At 40.9% G+C, this 19521-nt stretch overlaps 1 protein-coding gene across 8 annotated transcripts in view; it reads left to right on the top strand.

The window, feature by feature from the left end:
* Positions 1-19521, top strand: part of LOC134213035 (serine proteinase stubble) — a 205805-nt gene that overhangs the window by 169509 nt on the left and 16775 nt on the right. For 6 of the 8 annotated variants that reach the window (XM_062691520.1, XM_062691519.1, XM_062691522.1 and 3 more), the window contains 4 exons: positions 7746-7857; positions 16762-17030; positions 17865-18003; positions 18153-18307. In XM_062691520.1, coding sequence (XP_062547504.1) covers positions 7746-7857; positions 16762-17030; positions 17865-18003; positions 18153-18307 — 675 coding nt within the window. The remainder of the gene's footprint in view (positions 1-7745; positions 7858-16761; positions 17031-17864; positions 18004-18152; positions 18308-19521) is intronic. The other 2 variants (XM_062691527.1, XM_062691524.1) reach the window with 1 other exon arrangement.

The following is a 19521-nucleotide window of genomic DNA, read 5'->3' as shown; positions in this document are numbered from 1 at the left end:
GATATTCGATCCGCCATTGGAAGCACCGCAACCGCTGCACTAGGCACGGTGACTCCGGATCAGAGAAACGACTTGTTTGACGGCGAATGTGAGCAGCTAGTTGAGGAGAAGAATGCAGCATGGGCGAGATTGCTGCAACACCGCACGAGGGCGAACGAGGAACGATACAAACGGGCGCGGAACAGATAAAACTCGATTTTCCGGAGGAAAAAGCGCCAGCAGGAAGATCGAGACCGTGAAGAGACGGAGGAACTGTACCGCGCTAATAACGCACGAAAGTTCTATGAGAAGTTGAACCGTTCACGTAAGGGCCACGTGCCACAGCCCGATATATGTAAGGACATAAACGGAAACCTTCTTACAAACGAGCGTGAGGTGATCCAAAGGTGGCGGCAGCACTACGAAGAGCACCTGAATGGCGATATGGCAGACAACGGTGGCGGTATGATAATGAACCTAGGAGCACGCGTGCAGGACATGTGACTTCCGGCTCCGAATCTCCAGGAAATCCAGGGGGAGATCGGCCGGCTGAAAAACAACAAAGCCCCTGGAGTTGACCAACTACCAGGAGAGCTGTTTAAACACGGTGGGGAGGCACTGGCTAGAGCGCTGCACTGGGTGATTACCAAGGTTTGGGAGGATGAGGTTCTGCCGCAGGAGTGGATGGAAGGTGTCGTGTGTCCCATCTACAAAAAGGGCGATAAGCTGGATTGTAGCAACTACCGCTGAACGCCGCCTACAAGGTACTCTCCCAAATTTTATGCCGCCGACTAACACCAATTGCAAGAGAGTTCGTGGGGCAGTACCAGGCGGGATTTATGGGTGAACGCTCTACCACAGACCAGGTGTTCGCCATACGTCAGGTATTGCAGAAATGCCGCGAATACAACGTGCCCACACATCATCTATTTATCGACTTCGAAGCCGCATATGATACAATCGATCGGGACCAGCTATGGCAGCTAATGCACGAAAACGGATTTCCGGATAAACTGATACGGTTGATCAAGGCGACGATGGATCGGGTGATGTGCGTAGTTCGAGTTTCAGGGACATTTTCGATTCCCTTCGAAACGCGCAGAGGGTTACGGAAAGGTCTTTCGTGTCTGTCAATCAACATCGCTTTGGAGGGAGTAATACGAAGGGCAGGGATTGACACGAGTGGTACGATTTTTACGAAGTCCGTCCAGCTATTTCGTTTCGCCGACGATATTGATATCATGGCATGTAAATTTGAGAAGATGGAGGAAGCCTATATCAGACTGAAAAGCGAAGCTAAACAAATTGGACTAGTTATCAACACGTCGAAGACGAAGTACATGATAGGAAGAGGCTCAAGAGAGATCAATATAAGCCACCCATCACGAGTTTTTATCGGTGGTGACAAAATCGAGATGGTTGAAGAATTCGTGTACTTGGGATCACTGGTGAACGCCGATAACGATACCAGCAGAGAAATTCGGAGGCGCATAGTGGCTGGAAATCGTACGTACTTTGGACTCCGTACGACGCTCCGACCGAATAGAGTTCGCCGTCGTACCAAACTGACTATCTACAAAACGCTTATAAGACCGGTAGTTCTCTACGGACACGAGACCTGGACGATGCTCGTGGAGGACCAACGCGCACTGGGAGTTTTTGAAAGGAAAGTGTTGCGTACCATCTATGGTGGGGGGCAGATGGCGGACGGTACGTGGAGGAGGCGAATGAACCACGAGTTGCATCAGCTGTTGGGAGAACCATCCATCGTTCACACCGCGAAAATCGGAAGACTGCGGTGGGCCGGGCACGTAGCCAGAATGTCGGACAGTAATCCGGTGAAAATGGTTCTCGACAACGATCCGACAGGAACAAGAAGGCGAAGTGCACAGCGGGCAAGGTGGATCGATCAGGTGGAGGACGATTTGCGGACCCTCCGCAGACTGCGTGGTTGGCGAAGTGTAGCCATGGACCGAGCTGAATGGAGAAGACTTTTATGTGCAGCACAGGCCACTCCGGCCTTAGTCTGATAATAAATAAATAAACGTAGATGATATGTCGTCTAGTGAGGAGTTGGAAGAAGATGCGGTTGAGCTAGTGAAAGATGTCAGCTTTGTACACGCTGCGGCTGGCTTCAAGATACGCAATTGGCTGTTTAACTCATAGCGAGTACTGCGTGAGCTAGAAGCGGAGCCTGGAGAGAAAATTATGAACCTTTCGAGTGAAATGGGAACGGTGTACACCCTTCAAAGTTTCTCCGAGAATCGACGCCGATTCACTTAAAGGTCGGATCATACCAACAAAAAGGTAGATCTTGAGCATTGTTATGATGATTTTTGACCCATTGAGACTGTTGGCAAACTTTCTCATGTTTCTGAAAATACTTCTTCAGGAGATTTGGCGCAGTGGTGTTGAATGGGATGATCGTGTCAAGCCCGAGTAGTGCGAAAAGTGACAGCCTTGGTACGAGTTCTACTGAATATGGAAACTGTCTGCGTTCCCAGGTGTTACCGACTTAGTACCGGCAACGGAGTACACAATGTTCTGCAGCTTCACGTATTCGTTGATGCATCGGAAAACAAATCTGAGGCGGTTGCTTATCTTACTTGTCATGTCTTACTTACGTGTCGGTTCCCAGGCTGGAGCTTCAGGCGGCAGTGATTGGAGTCCGTTTGCAACCGAGATTATAGAGACTCACATACGTAAATCTACACAAATATTCTTTTGGTCAGACTCAGATGATGTTCTTTGCTGGCTTAATTCTGATCATCGGAATATAGTCAGCTTTTCGGGGTACGAGTCAGTGAACTGCTGGAGACAACTGAACCAAACGAGTGTCACAGGATATCGTCAAAAATAAATGTAGCTGATGAAGCCAGGTGCCTGCGTAGTTTAAAGTTACATTCCCGTAGTGTGCTGCAAAAAAGAATGAGTATCAATGAGAATAATAAGAAACTCTATGCTGCAGTTCTTTTCGACGAAATGTTAATTCGACCGAATGTTCATTCGCCCAAATGTCCCTTCGATGATTTATTTGCTTATGGTATGATCGGTGATGAATGAACGCTAATAAAAGATCGAAAAAGGAAAGTTCGCAAGACTCCCTTTTGAAATTCAGCTATGGCCATATGATCAACAGTTAATTTATAAGTCAGCTTTCTTTTCCAAACGTCCTGCATTGAAATCCTCTGAACGGCTCGGATTACGTTGAGACGACAATATTTCCGAGACTGGCAAACGAAAGCTGACTGATAACTGTTGCGGATTATCGGAATCTATCGATGGACATTTTTCAATGTCCGTTGCTTAAACATGTGTTTTATCATATCACAACGCACAATGGGAAAAAAATGTCCTTAACGAGAATAAATTCAATATCTCGGTTCAATATGGGTGGATTGCGCTAAAATTTTGACACAAATCGAAGAACTTTCTAGGGAATTGTGCAAAGGTGTTTAAGCACACTGCACGAATTTGCAAGACCTCGTTTTACCCTAATGGCCCTTTTAGTTGTGTTTTCCGGAAGACCTTGGCCTTTTGGGTAATAGTAGAAAATAATAAAACGTGGGTTAAAATGAGCAATATTTTAGCTTCTTTAGTCGTGCGGTGAACAAAAATAACACCACTCCACTCGAATCCCTGGAAAATTCTAAATCAGACTAGTAATGTGAGGTTCTTCTTCTTCTTATTGGCATTACATCCCCACACTGGGACAGAGCCGCCTCGCAGCTTAGTGTTCATTAAGCACTTCCACAGTTATTAACTGCGAGGTTTCGAAGCCAAGTTACCATTTTTGCATTCGTATATCATGAGGCTAACACGATGATACTTTTATGCCCAGGGAAGTCGAGACAATTTCCAATCCGAAAATTGTCTAGACCGGCATCGGGAATCGAACCCATCCACCCTCAGCATGGTCTTGCTTTGTAGCCGCGCGTCTTACCGCACGGCTAAAGAGGGCCGGGTGAGGTTATTAGTAATCAATTTATGGAACATGAGAACATAGGGTAAAATCAGCAAGATCTCAATTCCCAACATCGTGCTGTAGACAGAGATCATATAACACGATTTTTGGCAGAATTTGAGGTCATGTTTTGTCGATTATTGACAAATTACCAGTGTTGGTAAAAACTCAAATTCTCAAATCTCATCCACGATTCAAATCAAGCACGAGGCAAACCCCACCCGACTCATGGCCAAGGATGTTATCGATCATTTAGTAATTTGCGTTCGATCATTTAGTAATTTGTCAATAACTCATTCCAGAACCAGAATTTCAAAATGTGTTGTATGGTGGACTTCTAGTGCGGAGGTTTTTCTACAACTCTGTCTTATGGGTTCGTTGTTAGAATTCAACTAATAACAAAGTTATAGCGTTAATTGCAGTAACTTAAACTAAATGGTTGGAATTTCGTTATCTTTTAGTCTAAGTTACTGAAACAATAGTTGTAACTCCGTTACCAATGGAATTCAAACAACGAACCTTTAGGCAGAATTGTAGAGAAACCTTCGCACTAGAAGTCCACCATACAACACATTTTGAAATTCTGCTTCTGGAATGAGTTATTAACAAACTACTAAATGGTCGAACGCAAATTACTAAATGATCGATAACATCCTTGCTCATGGCCCAGAGAATCGTTCATGATTCGACTCGCGATTTGCATATTACATCGAAATAACTTTCTTTACATAAAGAAATGGATAAAAAATTCATACGTAAAAATAAACTACGCTTTGATTGGGTTTTGACACTTTTTGGAGCGAAATCATTTTTTCGGCGAATGCGCAAAACGATGCGATCTTGCTTGAAAAACTCATGCGCGATGCTCTCCCTGCAGAATCGCAAGCGAGTCAGCTCGGGCATGAGGATTCGGTGAGTGAGCTTTGAACATGATTCTACCAACACTGCAAATTACATAACAAATAAGGGGCATTGTGGTAAACCAAGATCTTTCAGTTTCGTGTAGTGAGCTTAACCACCGTTGCACGATTCCCCAGAAAGTTCTACGATTTGTGTAAAAATTTTAGCACAGTCCGCCCATACCGAACCAAAATATTGAATGCATTCGTGTTATGGACATTTTTTCCCATTGTGCAACGGTGATCAAAAAAATCATACGGGAAACGTGATTCGAGTAAAGGTCATTCGACGGAATGTACTGAAGCCCTGATAAAAATTTACCACATTTCACATTCTTCAACTCACTCTACACACCTAAGAATAATCATGTAATTTTAGGTGCTGTGACACCAACATATACGAGCGTCATTTTGACGTAAAATTAGGTGGTACTTTAATTTTACATCACAACTTTATTGACAAAAAATTAATTGATCAGAACGAGAATCGAACATAAGTCCGCTGAGTGAGGCCCAGCACGCTACCACTCAGCTATCTCCGTTCTTGAAAGAGGGATGATCGAAGTAAAACTTGTTCCACGATTTGCACTGAACAAGTATTTCACTGCATCAAGTCATTAACTGCTTGTGCGTTAGGTGCGTTGCAGCGGGTGCTGTGTTTAGGTTCCGTGACATGTAATTTTAAATCATCTGACATTGAAAAATATACGATTCTGTTTATGTCATGTGGTTTTGTGTCATTTTATTGAAATACATCACCTGTAATATTCATAATTTTTTGGTGTGTACTCACTACTTACTTCTCACGTCTAACTAAAAAAAATCACTTCTTCTTTTATGTTAAACCTCCCACAGTGAGCAATAAGAATGATAAATGAGAAGTAATAATTTTGGCTAATCAGTTCGCATTTTAAGTAATGTTTTGTATGGCGGAGCGCTAAAGTGAACTTTGAAGTTTCGTTAAGGTGCTTTGAACTGCACACCAAAAAATTATGAATATTACAGGTGATGTATTTCAATAAAATGACACAAAACCACATGACATAAACAGAATCGTATATTTTTCAATGTCAGATGATTTAAAATTACATGTCACGGAACCTAAACACAGCACCCGCTGCAACGCACCTAACGCACAAGCAGTTAATGACTTGATGCAGTGAAATACTTGTTCAGTGCAAATCGTGGAACAAGTTTTACTTCGATCATCCCTCTTTCAAGAAACGGAGATAGCTGAGTGGTAGCGTGCTGGGCTATCACTCAGCGGACTTATGTTCGATTCTCGTTCTGATCAATCAATTGTTTTGTCCATAAGGTTGTAATGTAAAATTAAAGTACCACCTAATTTTACGTCAAAAATGACGCTCAGAGCATGTTGGTGTCACAGCACCTAAAATTACAGGATTATTTTTAGGTGTGAATGTGAACCAAAAGTGAACCAATTGGTTCGGTTAGCAACAAATTTAAGTACAATCTGAACTTCTGGTTGCTTGGGTGGTGTGGAACTCGTACTCACGACTCCAGTATTCTAGACGCTACGAATGACCATTGTCAACATAGTGCTATCTTTATCTTTGAGTCTTTAACGCGTAGTAGTTCTGAAAGTGCAAATGATTATTGTGATCATGGTTCTCCCGAATACCCAAAATGGAAGTGAAGTATTGCCAGAACGCTTGAAAAAGACCCTAATTACTATCGGCCTATAATAATTTTTTGTCGCAGTTTGTATCTCATTTAAATTAATACTCAAAATATCGTATAAACATTTTAAGCTTTTGGATGTCTTATGCTGTGGTAAAAGGAAGCAGACAACTACCTACGAAACGAGGTTTTCTCAACTTTTAAAGAGCTGTATTCCAAGCTCTATTCTACAATGTCCTACTGTTAAACAAGTTCCATTGGACAATAATGACTTGACTTCCCGGATTCGCAATATAATTAAACACCTTCAATCATTTGATTTACTTTAGGTTATCTGCATTTTCGAAGTCTACCTCCACAAAACCACTGATTCTGTTTCTGTTGTACTGAGTAACAATCCCCACTACCACCTTTCGTAACGTTTGGTATCCTAGCCACTAAAAATCCAACCCTACACACACCCACTTACTCTTGTTCTTACAGCCTTAAATCTAATTTGGAAGATTTGTCGAACCCGTAACCAACGCGCGTTCGTTGCCCACCTACCTACCTGCACTTCCGGTTAAACTTTTGGAAACGAACTCTTACTCACCTTTCCGGTACCAAATAGTTTCGAGTCAATTTGGTTTACACTGTCTGTAGATCTACGCTTTCCCAAGGCAATTGATTGATTGATCTATAGAATTCGATTGATTTATAGGTAAATGCAAGGATGCTTGAATGAGGTAGTTATCCCAAATACGGTATGTACTAAGTCCATTTATTCTAATATCTTAGTTAACTATTGCTACTATTGTACAATTATTTCCAAATTTGTACTTGTTAATCCTATTGTTCATATATGAATTATTCTCCTTAAACAAATGTACATTCAATTCTACAACAAAAAAAAACTGGCTTTATTGTAAATTCGATTCAGTAGTTGACCAAATTGACCTTAACTATATTTGACACACCCACACTTGTAACACTATAACAAACACACTTGTTGCATGAAATATCCTCACTCACACATATATACCATTACACTTGTCAACTCCATCTAACCAAATGAAACTCAACAGCTTCTGTTCATTCTCAGCTCATTGTATTGTTCCATTTTTTCAGAATGTTTGTTTTGTGTTTTCGCTTGTTTGCTTATTTCCCCCCTCTATTTATTATACATAGTTCCAGTTACTATAATGACGAATATCAATTAAGTATTATTCATGAAATTCTAACACCGGATATTCCCCACCGTTTTTTCTTCCCTCTATTTCCAGGCTGCGGTATCTCGCTAGCGAAGCAAACGGCCCAGCGGCGAATCGTGGGCGGCGACGACGCCGGTTTCGGTTCGTTCCCCTGGCAAGCCTATATTCGAATAGGCTCATCGAGGTAACGTGGGACTGGCAAAAGAAAAAAAAAACCCGACACTCGAAAACAAAAATCGAGGATCGCGCCGCGAAATCGGTAAACTCTCTAAGACAGTAAGGTGGTAACGAAACAGAACTGTAAACGACGCACGCACGTCGTCCCGGTGCAATAGACGGAGGACGGCAGGACTTTTAGTGAGATGAACAAAATGTGTTGCAGGGAATTCCACGACGAGGTGGGATCGGAACCGAAAAATCGGCTGACGAACAAGTCAGAATAGACTGGGACGCACATTCTCAGTGCAAGTCATTTCGTTTCTTGGAAGATTTATCTACACAAATTTGACAACTAGAAAATAGATGTTGTAGACAATTTGTACAATTCTGTATCATACGTATTTCCTATGCAATGACTAACTGTAGACCTCGTATTGTAGAACGTGATGTATTCATGCTTTTACTGTGGATGGATTAGGATTTTGAATAACACGAAACTCATTTGATACATCGGTCCCCAAAAAAACATTCAAGCCGTGTGGAAAATAGGATAAATAACCCAAAATATTTAAGGGAACTTTTCCTTTGAAATTCAGCAGAGTTTCACAGAGAAGTTAAGGAGAATAACTTTGGAAATGCAAAAGACATTCCCGTGGAAATTCGATAGAATTCCCCGTCAAATTTCCAATGAAATTTACTTAGATATGCGAAAAGAAATACGGGAGAACTAACAAAAAAAACTTAAATATCTTGCATATGCACAGCACATGTTTCGAAATGGACAAATTGATATGAAATTTGCGAAAAAGAATTCACGTGTGTTGGAGGGACTCGAACCCTCAACCTCCTACTCTCGAGATACGCGTGATAAGGTCACGTTTGCGGAAAAGCCATCAGAATCCAAGTACCAACCTCTACCGCGGTTAGCTCTCTTTTTTGCAAATTGAATATCTTTCGGATGCTTGATTTGTCCAATCTCCACATGTGCTTTACTGTTGTATATCCACATTCCAGCGAGTGCACATTGTTTATTATACAAGAGAGGATCGCACTCCATGCCCCCCAACAACGGGCTGGGCGGACTGGTATAGAATGTGAATCAATCGCACTCTGCTGTGCCAAAGGCTTGCTTGGCTGAAGCATTTGATGAGTTTGATTGCCTTACGAGTGCGGGCGCGTGTAATCAGACGACTAATGACGGTGAATCGGTGCATCCGAAAGATATTCAATATTCAAAAAAGAAAGCTAACCGCGGTGGAGGTTGGTACTCGGATTCTGATGGCTTTTCCGCAAGCGTGACCTTTAAGTGATCTTGTTGTGTAGGGGTTATCACGCTTATCTAGAGAGTAGGAGGTTGAGGGTTCGAGTCCCTCCAACACACGTGAATTCTTTTTCGCAAATTTCATATCATTTTGTCCATTTCGAAACATGTGCTGTGCATATGCACAGCCAAGATATTTTACAAAAAAAATGGTTTTCGTACGGCCGAGTTGCCGAATAATATGCAATTAATTAAATAAAAACTTTTAAAACCCCCTTCGCAAATTTGAAAAAAAACTTAAAAACCCTTTGGAAGTTCGAATAGAGAAAATCTCCCCTTCGGAGATTCGGAAAAAAATTCCTTAGGAAATTTGGAAAAATTTTCCTTAAGAAATTCTTGAAAATTCTCTTTGGAAATTCGAAAAAAATCTCTTCGGAAAGTCGAAAAAAAAATCCTCTCAGAAAGTCGGAAAAATTTCCTTCGGAAAGTTGAAAAAATTCCCTTCGGAAATGCGAAAGAATTTCCCTTCGCAAATTTCAAAGAATTTCCCTCCGGAAATTCGATAGAATCACCCTCCGCAAATAGAATTACCCTCCGGAAATGCGGAAGAATTTCCCTCCGGAAATGCGGAAGAATTTCCCTCCGGAAATTCGGAAAAATTTCCCTCCGGAAATTCGAAAGATTTTCCTTCGAATTCGAAGAATTTCCTCCGGAATTCGGAAGAATTTCCTCCGAATTCGGAAGAATTTCCTCCGGAATTCGAATTTCCTCCGGAATCGGAAGAATTTCCCTCCGGAAATCGGAAGAATTTCCCTCCGGAAATTCGGATTTCCTCCGGAGAAATTCGGAAGAATTTCCTCCGAAATTCGGAAGAATTTCCCTCCGAAATTCGAATTTCCTCCGGAAATTCAGATTTCCTCGGAAATTCGGAAAAGTTTCCCTCGGAAATTCGGAAGAATTTCCCTCCGAAATACTGAAGAATTTCCCTCCGAAATTCGGAAATTTGGAAAATTTCCCTCGGGAATTCGGAAGAATTTCCCTCGGGAATTCGGAAGAATTTCCCTCGGGAATTCGGAAGAATTTCCCTCGGGAATTCGGAAGAATTTCCCTCGGGAATTCGGAAGAATTTCCCTCGGGAATTCGGAAGAATTTCCCTCGGGAATTCGGAAAAATTTCCCTCGGGAATTCGGAAGAATTTCCCTCGGGAATTCGGAAGAATTTCCCTCCGAAATTCGGAAGAATTTCCTTCGGAAATTCGGAAGAATTTCCCTCCGGAAATTCGGAAGAATTTCCCTCCGGAAATTCGGAAGAATTTCCCTCCGGAAATTCGGAAGAATTTCCCTCCGGAAATTCGGAAGAATTTCCCTCCGGAAATTCGGAAGAATTTCCTCCGAATTCAGAATTTCCTCCGGAAGATTCGGAGAATTTCCTCCGGAAATTCGGAAGAATTTCCTCCGGAAATTCGAAATTTCCTCCGGAAATTCAGAATTTCCTCCGAAATTCGGAAGAATTTCCCTCCGGAATTCGGAAGAATTTCCTCCGGAAATTCAGAATTTCCTCCGGAATTCGGAAGAATTTCCTCCGGAATTCAAAGAATTTCCTCCGGAATTCGGAAGAATTTCCTCCGGAAATTCAGAATTCCTCCGGAATTCGGAAGAATTTCTCCGAAATTCGGAAGAATTTCCTCCGAAATTCCGAATTTCACTCCGGAAATTCGGAAGGAATTTCACTCCGGAAATTCGGAGGAATTTCACTCCGGAAATTCAGAATTTCCTCCGGAAATTCAGAATTTCCTCCGGAAATTCGGAAGAATTTCCTCCGGAAGAATTTCCTCCGGAAAAGAATTTCCTCCGGAAATTCGGAAGAATTTCCCCCGGAAATTCGGAAGAATTTCCCCCGGAAATTCGGAAGAATTTCCCCCGCAAATTCGGAAGAATTTCCCCCGGAAATTCGGAAGAATTTCCCCCGGAAATTCGGAAGAATTTCCCCCGGAAATTCGGAAGAATTTCCCTCGGGAATTCGGAAGAATTTCCCTCCGGAAATTCGGAGAATTTCCCTCCGGAAATTCGGAAGAATTTCCCTCCGGAATTCGGAAGAATTTCCCTCCGGAAGATCGGAAGAATTCCCTCCGGAAATTCAATTTCCCTCCGGAAATTCGAATTTCCTCCGAAATTCGGAAGAATTTCCTCCGGAAATTCGGAAGAATTTCCCTCCGGAAAATCGGAAGAATTTCCTCCGAATTCGGAAGAATTTCCTCCGAAATCGGAAGAATTTCCCTCGGGAATTCGGAAGAATTTCCCTCCGAAATTCGTAAGAATTTCCCTCCGAAATTCGGAAGAATTTCTCCCGGGAATTCGGAAGAATTTCCTCCGGAAATTCGAAGAATTTCCTCCGGAATCGAATTTCCCTCCGGAAATTCGGAAGAATTTCCCTCCGGAAATTTGGAAGAATTTCCCTCCGGGAATTTGTAAGAATTTCCCTCCGGAAATTCGGAAGAATTTCCCTCCGGAAATTCGGTAGAATTTCCCTCTGGAAATTCGGAAGAATTTCCCTCTGGAAATTCGGAAGAATTTCTCTCCGGAAATTCGAAAGAGTTTCCGTTCGGAAATTCGAAAGAATTTTCCTCCGGCAATTCGAAAGATTTTCCCTCCGGAAATTTGAAAGAATTTCCCTCCGGAAATTCGAAAGAATTTCCATCCGGAAATTCGAAAGAATATTCCTCCGGAATTTCGAAAGAATTTCCCTCCGGAAATCCAAAAGAATTTCCTTCCGGAAATTCGAAAGAATTTCCCTCGGGAAATTCGAAAGAATTTCCTTCTGGAAATTCGGAAGAATTTCCCTCCGGAAATTCGGAAGAATCCCGGAAGAATTTCCCTCCGGAAATTTGGAAGAATTTCCCTCCGGAAATTTGGAAGAATTTCCCTCCGGAAATTTGGAAGAATTTCCCTCCGGAAATTTGGAAGAATTTCCCTCCGGAAATTCGGAAGAATTTCCCTCCGGAAATTCGGAAGAATTTCCCTCCGGAAATTCGGAAGAATTTCCCTCCGGAAATTCGGAAGAATTTCCCTCCGGAAATTCGGAAGAATTTCCCTCCGGAAATTCGGAAGAATTTCCCTCCGGAAATTCGGAAGAATTTCCCTCCGGAAATTCGGAAGAATTTCCCTCCGGAAATTCGGAAGAATTTCCCTCCGGAAATTTGGAAGAATTTCCCTCCGGAAATTTGGAAGAATTTCCCTCCGGGAATTTGGAAGAATTTCCCTCCGGAAATTCGGAAGAATTTCCCTCCGGAAATTCGGAAGAATTTCCCTCTGGAAATTCGGAAGAATTTCCCTCCGGAAATTCGGAAGAATTTCCCTCCGGAAATTCGGAAGAATTTCCCTCCGGAAATTCGAAAGAATTTCCCTCCGGAAATTCGGAAGAATTTCCGCCGGAAATTCGGTAGAATTTCCCTCCGGAAATTCGGTAGAATTTCCCTCCGGAAATTCGGTAGAATTTCCCTCCGGAAATTCGGTAGAATTTCCCTCCGGAAATTCGGTAGAATTTCCCTCCGGAAATTCGGTAGAATTTCCCTCCGGAAATTCGGTAGAATTTCCTCCGGAAAATCGGTAGAATTTCCCTCCGAAATCGAATTTCCTCCGGAAATCGGTAGAATTTCCTCCGAATCGGTAGAATTTCCTCCGAAATTGGTGAATTTCCTCCGGAAATTCGGTAGAATTTCCTCCGAAATTGGTAGAATTTCCCTCCGGAAATTCGGTAGAATTTCCTCCGGAATTGGTAGAATTTCCCTCCGGAAATTCAGAATTTCCTCCGAAATCGAAAGAATTTCCCTCCAGAAAATCGAAAGAATTTCCCTCTGGAAATGCGAAAGAATTTCCCTTCGGGCATTCGAAAGAATTTCTCTCCGGATATTCGAAAGAATTTTCCTCCGGAAATTCGAAAGAATTTCCCTCCGGAAATTCGAAAGAATTTCCCTCCGAAAGTTTGAAAGAATTTCCCTTCGGAAATTGTAAAGAATTTTTCCTCCGGAAATTCGAGAGAATTTCCCTCCGCAAAGTCGAAAGAATTCCCTCGGGAAATTTGAAAAAATTTCCCTCCGGAAATTCGAAAGAATTTCCCTCCGGAATTCGAAAGAATTTCCTTTCGGAAATTCGAAAGAATTTCCCTTCGGAGATTTGAAAGAATTTCCCTTCGGAGATTCGAAAGAATTTCCCTTCGGAAATTCGAAAGAATTTCCCTTAGGGAATTCGAAAGAATTTCCCTTCGGCAATTCGAAAGAATTTCCCTTCGGAAATTCGAAAGAATTTCCCTTCGGAAATTCGAAAGAATTTCCCTTCGGAAATTCGAAAGAATTTCCCTCGTAAATTCGAAAGAACTTCCTTCGGAAATTCGAAAGAATTTCCTTCAGAAATTCGAAAGAATTTTCTTACGGAAATTTGGAAGAATTTTCTTCGAAATTCGATAGAATTTCCTTCGAAATTCGATAGAATTTCCTTCGGAAATTCGAAAGAATTTCCTTCGGAAATTCGAAGAATTTCCCTTCGAAATTCGAAAGAATTTCCTTCGGAAATTCGAAAGAATTTCCTTCGGAAAATTCGAAAGAATTTCCTTCGGAAATCGAAGAATTTCCTTCGGAATCGAAGAATTTCCTTCGAAATTGAAAGAATTTCCTTCGGAAATCGAAAATTTCCTTCGGAAATTGAAAGAATTTCCTTCGAATTCGAAAGAATTTCCTTCGGAATTCGAAGAATTTCCTTCGAAATCGAAAGAATTTCCTTCGAAATTCGAAAGAATTTCCCTTCGAAATTCGAAAGAATTTCCTTCGAAATCGAAAGAATTTCCTTCGGAAATTCGAAAGAATTTCCTTCGAAATCGAAAGAATTTCCTTCGGAAATTCGAAGAATTTCCTTCGAAATTCGAAAGAATTTCCTTCGAAATCGAAAGAATTTCCTTCGGAAATCGAAAGAATTTCCTTCGAAGAATTTCCTTCGGAAAATCGAAAGAATTTCCTTCGGAAATCGAAAGAATTTCCTTCGGAAATTCGAAAGAATTTCCTTCGGAAATTCGAAAGAATTTCCTTCGGAAATCGAAGAATTTCCTTCGAAATTCGAAAGAATTTCCTTCGGAAATCGATAGAATTTCCTTCGGAAATTCGATAGAATTTCCTTCGAAATTCGATAGAATTTCCTTCGAAATCGATAGAATTTCCTTCGGAAATTCGATAGAATTTCCTTCGGAAATTCGATAGAATTTCCCTTCGAAATTCGATAGAATTTCCTTCGAAATTCGATAGAATTTCCTTCGAAATTGATAGAATTTCCTTCGAAATTCGATAGAATTTCCTTCGAAATTGATAGAATTTCCTTCGGAAATCGAAGAATTTCCTTCGGAAATTCGAAAGAATTTCCTTCGGAAGAATTCGAAAGAATTTCCTTCGGAAATTCGAAAGAATTTCCTTCGAAATTCGAAGAATTTCCTTCGGAATTTGGAAAGAATTTCCTTCGGAATTCGAAGAATTTCCTTCGGAAAATCGAAAGAATTTCCTTCGGAAATTCGAAGAATTTCCTTCGGAAATCGAAAATTTCCTTCGAAATTCGAAGAATTTCCTTCGAAATCGAAAGAATTTCCTTCGGAAATTCGAAAGAATTTCCTTCGGAAATCGAAAGAATTTCCTTCGGAAATCGAAAGAATTTCCTTCGAAATCGAAAATTCCCTTCGGAATTTGGAAAGAATTTCCTTCGGAATTCGGAAAAAAATCCCTTCCGAATTCGAAAAGAATTCCCTTCGGAATTCGAAAAGAATTCCCTTCGGAATTCGAAAAGAATTCCCTTCGGAATTCGAAAAAAATTCCATTCGGAATTCGAAAAGAATTTCCTTCGTAATTTGAAATAAATTCCATTCGGAAATCGAAGAAAATCCTTTCCGAATTCGAAAAGAATTCCCTTCGGAATTCGAAAAGAATTCCCTTCGGAATTTGGAAAGAATTTCCTTCGGAAATTCAGAAAGAATTTCCTTCGAAATTCGAAGAATTTCCTTCGGAAATCGAAAGAATTTCCTTCGGAAATTCGAAGAATTTCCTTCGGAAATTCGAAGAATTTCCTTCGAAATTCGAAAGAATTTCCTTCGGAAATCGAAAGAATTTCCTTCGGAAATTCGAAAGAATTTCCTTCGAATTCGAAGAATTTCCTTCAAATTCGAAAGAATTTTCCTTCGGAAATCGAAAGAATTTCTCTTCGGAAATTCGAAAGAATTTCCCTTCGGAAATTCGAAAGAATTTCCCTTCGGAAATTCGAAAGAATTTCCCTTCGGAAATTCGGAAGAATTTCCCTTCGGAAATTCGGAAGAATTTCCCTTCGGAAATTCGAAAGAATTTCCCTTCGGAAATTCGAAAGAATTTCCCTTCGGAAATTCGAAAGAATTTCCCTTCGGAAATTCGAAAGAATTTCCCTTCGGAAATTCGAAAGAATTTCCTTCGGAAATTCGAAAGAATTTCCTTTCGGAAAATCGAAAGAATTTCCTTCGATTCGAAAGAATTTCCCTTCGGAAATTCGAAAGAATTTCCCTTCGGAAATTCGAAAGAATTTCCCTTCGAAAATTCGAAAGAATTTCCCTTCGTAAATTCGATAGAATTTTCCTTTCCAATTTTCAAAGCGAAATTCTTCTGAATCTCCTAAACTAATTTTTTCCGAAATTTAAAAGTTTGTCCCTTCAAAAATTCGCAAGGTTTCCACTTTGACAAAATTTGTACAACACGACCCACGTTCAACTTGTAATAGATTCAGTTTTCTACACTGTTTTGATAAATATTATTAATATTCCAATAACTTTTGTTCAAATGGTTATATTAATTTGAATATAACAATATTTTTTTCAAAGCATCGTGAATTTGTTTGAAATTTGAATTAGAAAGGAATCGAATATTTCAATTAACTTCTTAATCTTAACTTACTATAAAACTCATCGTTCTCATATAATACCGTCCCAGTAAATATTATTCAACAACCATAATTAACGTAGTATGGGCATTAGGAGGACATCAAGTGTAATTCTCAGTGCCAATGAGTTGTAAAAGCAGCATATGGTACTCCATAATTCTTAGTCCAAGTAGAAGCAAAATTAACATAATTAGTAGAATAAGTCCCTTTCCATCCTTAGCATCATACATCATCTTAATTCACATCTCGTTTTGTCAACAATTACATAGATTAACTAGTCAGTATTTTGTCAGCGAAGACCCTGTCAAGCCATACGCCAGCAACGGGCAATTACATGCAAATAATTATTCCGTAACTCGTCGTAGACTAATCCATTAACAAGATTTTTATTATTCTCTTTCCCCCCTTTTCTTTCCATCCAACGATAACTCCTCACTCATCACGCTCTAACTTACATCGGGATTTGTTCACCCTTTTCCGTTTGACACCTGGTATGGTTGCTATTTTACTCTCATTCACCATTCGGGTGGTTTGATCGCCTCTTTGTTTCATTTCCTTCCTCTGTCAATCACCACTGATGAATACATTCCGCCCTGACCATACACCGAACCCCCATTTTGGCCCGACTTGACTGACATGGGAACAATTCTAATGGGGCCACCAACACCTGCTCTCTTTCCATTTCGATCCCATCGACGAAATCGAAATCCTACCTCCTTGCACGTCTAAAACACAGATCTATGCTTTCCAGATGCGGGGGTTCGCTGATATCGCGGCGCCACGTGGTCACCGCCGGACACTGTGTTGCCCGGGCGACACCGCGTCAGGTGCACGTGACCCTCGGGGACTACGTGATCAACTCGGCCGTCGAACCGCTACCGGCCTATACGTTCGGGGTGCGCTCAATCAACGTCCATCCGTACTTCAAGTTCACCCCGCAGGCAGATCGCTTCGACGTGGCGGTGCTCACGCTGGAACGAACCGTGCACTTTATGCCACACATCGGTAAGACACCCGCGGAAGGGCCCAGCTTCCCCTCTTTTGCTGCTACATCATCAACAGAATCTTAAGCATTTAGACAGAAGTGTTTAGTATCACAAGATTTTTGTTGAAATTTCCATCATTATGGTTAATTTAATTTGCGTTAGTATTCAATAATACACATAATTCCGTTAGTCATACAATTCTAATCATTCGCATGCTCACGACAGTTAGACTATAGGAATATGTAAGTCCACTTGATGACTGTTCAAGTTAAATACTACAACTGTTGTGGGTAAAAAGTAACCCGAAAACGTTCTATAGACAGCAAGAAGAGACAATAATGTTATGAAATTCCTAAATTTTGAGCAAAAAATATCAAAAATTCTTAATTTATTTAATTTAAATAATTCATCAAAAATCAACGCTTAGGGGGAAGCTGGGACACAATCGTTCGCTTTATTTCCGCAACGGATTTACCAAATTTTTGTACACAAATGTTGCTTAAAACCACCATATTATTCAAACGACGATGTTCATCAATCATATAACCATTCTCACTCTCGCACTTTCCATCATTCCACTTGTTATTTGCATTACAAAAAACCGCCATCAATTTCACTTATTCTCAACACCTCGCCAAACAAAAAAACTTTCAAACTGTTGTGAATATTTCTTAAAAACCTTCCTCTTCTCGGTGTGAACCTGGTGTGTTTGTGTTTCCCCTTCGGGACCACTATCTCCTCGAAACCACCCGTGTCTTGTTGAATACCTCCCAAAACAAATCTAACAACCCACAAACAACAACGAAAAAAAAACAACCAACCACTCCTCCTGAAAACCACCGTCCCCGTGCAGCACCCATCTGTCTACCGGAGAAGAACGAAGATTTTCTAGGCAAGTTCGGCTGGGCGGCCGGCTGGGGTGCTCTCAATCCCGGTTCGAGGCTGAGACCAAAGACGCTTCAGGCGGTTGACGTTCCTGTGTTGGATAACAGGTGAGTTCTGTGAGCTTCGATTAACAACAATGTGCCCAGTTTAGACAGACTTTTGTGCGACAAAGACTACGCAATCAAACATGGGGGTGGGTTTTGCCCACGGGGAATCATTTAACTTTCTTTATCTTGCATTGAATGGACCGACGTAGAATTTGCGAGCGGTGGCATCGGTCGAACGGAATCAATGTGGTCATCTATCCGGAGATGCTGTGCGCCGGCTATCGGGGAGGTGGTAAGGATTCCTGCCAGGGTGACTCCGGTGGGCCGCTGATGCACGAGAAGACCGGACGATGGTATCTGATAGGTAAGTGAGGTTGAACCTTTTACTATTGTTATTTTATTGCTTTACCAACGAGATTATGAAGATGAAAGCATTGAAATATGACTACCGTCGATTTAAAGTTCGTATTTATTATTCTTACTAGAACCAGTTTAAATTTTATTTTATTATTTATTAAAATTTAAAAATTTATAGGTAAAATTTATAGGCAAATATACGGAAATTTATTTAATTTTCAAGAATCAATAAATGCCAATAGACGCAAAAAAGTGTGCCCGAATTGTGATTTAAGCGTTCCAAAAAAAAACTGACTGTCGTTCCCAAAACCGTGATTCAGAATGCAAAGTGATCTTGTCAGTTCACGAATTCATGAACTCTTTTTTTGCGTTTTGCCTTTCTCATACAACAAAGTTGTACCGAAAGGCAATCATTTCACTCAAAAATCGAACTTTTTATAGAAGTCTCTGAGACCCATGATGTTCAATACACTCAGCTCGTCGAGCTCAACATATGTTTGTCTGTCTGAGTGTATGTGTGCATTAGAGTACACTCCAAATAATCTAAACGTTGTTTCCACCTGAATTTTCAGGTACATTTTACGTGCACACGTAACTGCAAATGCTTCAGAAAATTCAGGTAAAACTTACGTGTCCGGTGAATTCTATCCAAAACTCTGGTAGAACTTACCTGATTTTCACGTAAAATGAAAATTCTATCGACAAATCAGGTAAAGGTTACGTGAATTGCAGGTGGAAAAAAATCTACGTACTTTTTCAGGTGGAAACAACATGCAGATTTTTTGGGTGTAGGGCATCACGGTCATTTTCTTCAAATCAATGGTTTTTCAAAACCATTCTGGGTCCCAAACAACTGTGCAGAATTTGGGCCCTTTTGATTGTTTCCTCGCTTTCCGCATCGCGTTTGAAATTTGCATGGAAATTAGTATGGGAAAACGTATATTTTGGCATTTTTACTTCTAGAGGTTTAAGCTTATCGTAAATCAAGTGGTACATTACCCTAGCAGCACACATATTCCTCATTGGTTTCTGCAACTGATATGTGACCAGCTTCAGTCACAATCAAGTTGCTGTAACCATTTTGGCTGACTTGTGTTGCTCGGGTACGTTCAAGTATAACGCAAAAGATGCCAAAAAAAACTTTGCTGAAGAAGGTACGTTGTTGGAACGTCTGCGAAAAAAGTTATAACCGTTGAAAGATTGCATGTTCAAACCATATGC

This window comes from Armigeres subalbatus, chromosome 2 (assembly GCF_024139115.2).
Source record: "Armigeres subalbatus isolate Guangzhou_Male chromosome 2, GZ_Asu_2, whole genome shotgun sequence".
Lineage (NCBI taxonomy): Eukaryota > Metazoa > Arthropoda > Insecta > Diptera > Culicidae > Armigeres > Armigeres subalbatus.
Note: the sequence above shows the minus strand (reverse complement) of the source record. Positions and strands in the feature narration are given on the sequence as shown.